At 28.7% G+C, this 5,111-nt stretch overlaps 2 protein-coding genes across 3 annotated transcripts; both read right to left on the reverse strand.

Annotated features, from left to right (window-relative positions):
• Positions 1-207: 207 nt before the first annotated feature.
• On the reverse strand, positions 208-3,052 carry LOC145746495 (folate receptor gamma-like). 2 transcript variants are annotated; one of them, XM_082564791.1, is made up of 6 exons: positions 2,893-3,052; positions 2,387-2,590; positions 1,252-1,387; positions 1,003-1,127; positions 760-929; positions 208-556 (listed from the first exon to the last, which is right to left on the reverse strand). In XM_082564791.1, exons 1-3 carry the CDS (start codon positions 3,046-3,048, stop codon positions 1,265-1,267), a joined length of 483 nt encoding a protein of 160 aa, XP_082420917.1. In that variant the 5' UTR covers positions 3,049-3,052; the 3' UTR covers positions 208-556; positions 760-929; positions 1,003-1,127; positions 1,252-1,264. The 2 variants fall into 2 exon arrangements, with proteins under 2 accessions (XP_082420917.1, XP_082420916.1); XM_082564790.1 differs by lacking the exon at positions 1,003-1,127.
• Positions 3,053-4,013: 961 nt separating this feature from the next.
• LOC145745973 (angiopoietin-2-like) lies at positions 4,014-4,700 on the reverse strand. The gene has a single exon (XM_082564154.1). It carries the CDS (start codon positions 4,698-4,700, stop codon positions 4,014-4,016), a length of 687 nt encoding a protein of 228 aa, XP_082420280.1.
• Between the last annotated feature and the right edge of the window lie 411 nt (positions 4,701-5,111).

Genomic DNA, 5,111 nt, shown 5'->3' on the forward strand with positions numbered 1-5,111 from the left:
AAGGTCGCTTTCTGGTCCGGGTTCCAACTTATGACGTCTCACATCCAAACACATACTTAAAACGTCATCCTCGCTTACTGCGCTTCCAACAATATGTAACACCAATATTACACGAACAGCATTATATTTATCCATATTTTATCTTAAAACGACCTAACTCAGTATCAAGTGTCAAAACAATGCTGATTTGGCAAATAACTACTTGCTTTATATTGCAAAATATTTGTTGACTTTATGCAACTAACTAAACTTAATGCATTTAAAATTTACTACCTAATTATAGTACATTTATTTATTGTTTAATAAGAGTGGTTAGCTAAACACTCCAAATATTTTACATTGATAAGAAATGAAGGAAAATATTTACACATATTATAATAGCCTAAAGGATAGAACAACTAAGATTAATTTTGGTTACAGAAAAATATTATAATCTCGTTCTTATTTATTTGTCGTGATGATCTTCCATTTTGTTTTGGTGACCTTTCATCTTGTTGTCGTGACCTTCTGTTTGATCATCATGACCTTCTAGATTGTCAACAATCGCTTGACTAACCTACCAAAGTAAAAAAATATTTAAAATTACAAAAAATAAAAATAATTCAACAAATCTCTATTTTTGGCAATAAAACTTGTGAAATATATTTATACACGCCAGCTTAAAGACGAATCATAAAGAATAGATAATGATTAAACATGTAACCATTAGCAAAGTGCCAGTTAAATCAAATCTTTCTTTTTAAATCAAATACTTCTTACTTCGTCGTTCGGGTTTTTGTCATCGTCAAATCGAAAAACGAAACACTTTTCACCGTTAGGTTTCACCACCTTGAAATCACCCTTGTAAATTGTTTCACAAAACTCGATGTGATCTTTATATAAATCACTAAATTTTTGGCACATTTTTCCTTCTTCACATTGGTTTGTTCCTGTAATAAAAATATATTGATTTAAAGGTTCTAATGGAATTATATAAGATTCTAAGTTTAGTAATATGCTTACCAAAAAAACTTCACAAACTATCCATTTAATTTATTTATTTGTCTGCACTTTGTCAATCAAAATTTCAGCTTAGTGGAATTTATTGAAGCGCTTACGTATTGGGCTTTATGGCAGTGGGAATCAAACTTGAGAATTGCAGTTAAAAAATAAGTATCTTTTAAAGTGCTGCCCGGTCTTTATCGCTTTTTAACTTAAACATATATTTTTCTAGCATTAAATTACAATGTTTTATTTTTGATTTAAATTTACCTGTAAACCAATCCTAGCCAGTAACCCAATCTTTGTTACAGGTATAATCATCAGCACAAGCGTTAAACCATCTATAGCAATCAGATTCACATAAAGGAATGTCTTGTAATCGCCCCGTGTAAAGTTCAGACTCAATCTAAAAAAAAAAAAATAATGTAAGTAAGATTTTTTTTGAAGTTAAGTTTTTATATTTTATTTTCAGGAAAACTAGTAAACTGTATTTTTACTTAAAAGTAGATTTAAATGGATGATAAGGCTTTTATGAACGTGCTGTTTTTGTGCAAGGCACTTTAAAAATGTGTTTTCTAATATCAAAACACGTAAATGTTACTTAAAATCATTGAAAATATTTATTTTGTGGTAAATATTATGATGATTTAAACCCATGAAATTGTATTTATGGGCCTTAAGGGTTATGGTTTAAAAACGTTAATAATACTTATAAGTAATACTTATCTATAGATGATTGATTTCGATGACTAGTTAAATTGCATATACACAAACACACGATTGCACGTTTTTTAGTTAAATAATTTTAAGTAAGTTTTAATGGTGTTTTGAGGTGTTGTGATCCAGCAAGACTTTATCTGTTATAAACGGTCACGGCATTTGGTTTTGTTTATTTATTAAATAAATGAATGATTTTAAAATACGTACAGTAATCACATTACATCTTAAGGTTTTGAGGTGTGTAAAAGATTAAATTTTCATAAAAAATAAGATTATATTTGTGGTTTGGTTGCTTAATATATTACGCCTTAAGTGTAGGTGGATACTCAACTGGAAATTTCCCACAATGACCATAATTTATCCTGTTACATAAGCTTTTAATTTAAACTTACATTACCTTTATTTATGCGTATAACGGTTTTTTAGGTGCATTAATACCTATAGTTGTGATTGCGATTTTTTAAGGCACATTAACTAAAGTACAATAAGGTCCTTGACCCCGTTTGACTAATACTCAATAAGCGCCGAACGCAAAACCAATTCTTAGGTCTCAAATTAGTTTAATACTGGGTCAGGGTAAACATGTTAATCTGTGTAAGGTCTTAAAGTCGGCTTTTCCAAATCGAAACTGAATAAAAAAAACTTAAAAATTTTATTTAAAAAAAAAATATCAAAACTTTCATACTGGCACGATCCATGGTCCTAAATTTGGGGAGCATTCGTAAAAGCAATCTTCCAATAAAAATTCTTTCCTACACTGATCCGACATTGGTTTATAGTGTCCACAATGGTCGTAGTTAAAGTTATTTAATCCCTCATCAGGGTAGGATTGGTGGACGAAATATGCAGTAGCATTTGTGCAGCAGGATCTGCTTTTCCATGGCTTGCACTGTGGTTTTAAAGTCAAAAAACAAAATTAAAGGCAATTAAAAAAAGTAGTCGAAAATTCTTTAAAATAGTTATTGAATTAAAAAAATGTTTTTAAAAACAGTTTATCGATTTTTTTTATTATTTTTTCAACGCTGATTTTTTTTTATAATTTTCTAATACAAAATTTATATAAAAAAATAAATAACGAAAAAAATACTCCTTTATAAAAATTTCGTTAAAATATATGCGCTAATATTTAATTGTTTTAAAAAATACAATTAAGATAGGTTAAAATAGTCGCATTTTATTGAAGTAACTTACAGCTCCGTACAGATCTTCTTCGGGTCCCGAACTTGGTTTGTGACGACTTCCCTCCATGCAATCGTTCAATAAATTATCACTATGTTTGTTATGGGGCACACTAGACACTTTCCCCAATAAAAAACAACACAACAATAATACAATTTGTTTTAACATGATTTTTTTTGTAAATTCTAAAATTAAAAAAAAATTAAAATATTTAGCTTTAAACTTTGACCTTGATAAATCTAATTTTGAATTTAATAAACCGCAATTTTAGACTTAAATGCTTCAAAATTATTGTTTTTTAACATAAGGCAGTAAGTTCGATTCTCACTGCTAGTATTTGGTAGCATTTTAACCCACTAATATTTAAAAATTCATACAAAAAATTTATATTTAAAACTTTTAAATATTTTAAATCGAAATATTTAAGTAAAATATTTTCAATGCCCTCTTTTATTGTAGTAAGCATTTAATTTAAAAACCAATCATGTTGTCAAAACCAAAACCGTAATCTACTTACATAACCTAATTTACACACCTCTTATAAGGCGTTACTTTGTGAGTCATTGCACTTGTTGATGCAATATCAGTTTTTGAAAAACTAAGTGAGACATTAAAAGCAGGTTAAGCTCTCAAGGCTTAAGGTGTTACTGTGTTCGCGATGCCCAATCTCACCGCAATGCTATGTAACTAAATGTTATTTAAATTAAGCATAATATTAGATCAAATAACCTTTATTAAACCTATAAATTTTTAAAAATGACGTATTTTTTTATTTCAATAATGTTTTTTTATTACGTCATAAACACATGATTTCACACAAGAGGTGACAGAAATACAAAAAAGTAAAAACATATTTTTTAATAAATGTAGTTAAAAATAAAATTTACAAGCAATGCAAGCATGGAAAGTAATTTTTGTGATTTATTCAATCCTATTTTACACAGGTAATATTTTTATAAAACAGTTTCGTTTTACCAAAAAATATGACCATTATGACTTAAAATCATAAACAATGTTTAAATTAATTTTAATGTTTTAAACTTTTTATTAAACATTTAACGATATGGTGAACGCGGCAGTAATATCACAAACTTTGTAAAGTTGTTCGCCATAGCTCGTGCTTATTATCAATGTTAATATTGAATACCCATAGACACAAACTTTAAAGCGGTGTCATTGGAATTGACATATTTCCAATACTCCCAAAATATGTTTTTTATGCTCATGGGTTGTCTCTTATATGAATAGGGTAAGTTTAAATTTGAACCGTCGCAAATAAAATACCACCAACCTGTTTTTTTCTGTGTGCCACAATTGTAAAATGTTTGTTCGTTATCCGATGTGCTAAATGGTGCGTTAAAAATGGGGCCCGAAACGTTATCAGTTGTTCCCGTTGCATTCCCACTACTACGTCCAAAATTTAATATGGCATAATTGTCGTTTAAGTTTCCTATATAAAAGTCATCATATTCCAAATAGGCTTTAACACCATCCCAGTCCTCAAAATTAAGTCTTAATTTTGAAGGTTGTACGTTGATCGATCCATACTTGATTGAATACATTTGATTAGATGTCAACTGATAAATATTTTCAAGTCCCAGCCAATAATCTCCGTTTAAATCTCCAAATCCTCTCACATAATCTTCCCAATTTCTATTGAAATTAACTTCTCCGTTCACTCTTTTCTGGATGGTAATCCAACCCATTTTATTTGTATGTGTACTGTTGGTTTCCATATCACAATATACGTAGATCTTTTTGTAAGCACCCTTTAACCAAAGTTGGTATATTCCGCTTGTTGCATGTCCAGCTAGAAACATTTTACTGCAATCTGTGATTAAATATATTGCAACTGTTAGGTTGTTTTAAAAAACTTTTAAAGCGTTGTTGTGAACAGGTTTATTAAAAAATTACGTACCCCAAAATAAATCCGAATTTGTATGCGTTTTAACATTTTTATTTTCTTTAGACAATGGTTTTATTTGTTGAAAATTGTTCTTTAGCTGATTTAGATTTGAAATACATGTTTCAATGCTATTTCTTTTAAAATATACATTCGTTACATTTGCCATAATGTTTATTAATTTGTTTTGGATTCCTTTAATTGAAATTTCAGATTCTTTTTTTGTTGCTTGGGGTTTTACGGCTTCCAACTTAAGAAGTACCAATAAATATATGAAAATATTTGTTAAATACATAATGCAGTTATTGTTTTTTTTTTAAGGTTTTGC

This window comes from Corella eumyota, chromosome 3 (assembly GCF_963082875.1).
Source record: "Corella eumyota chromosome 3, kaCorEumy4.1, whole genome shotgun sequence".
Classification (NCBI taxonomy): domain Eukaryota; kingdom Metazoa; phylum Chordata; class Ascidiacea; order Phlebobranchia; family Corellidae; genus Corella; species Corella eumyota.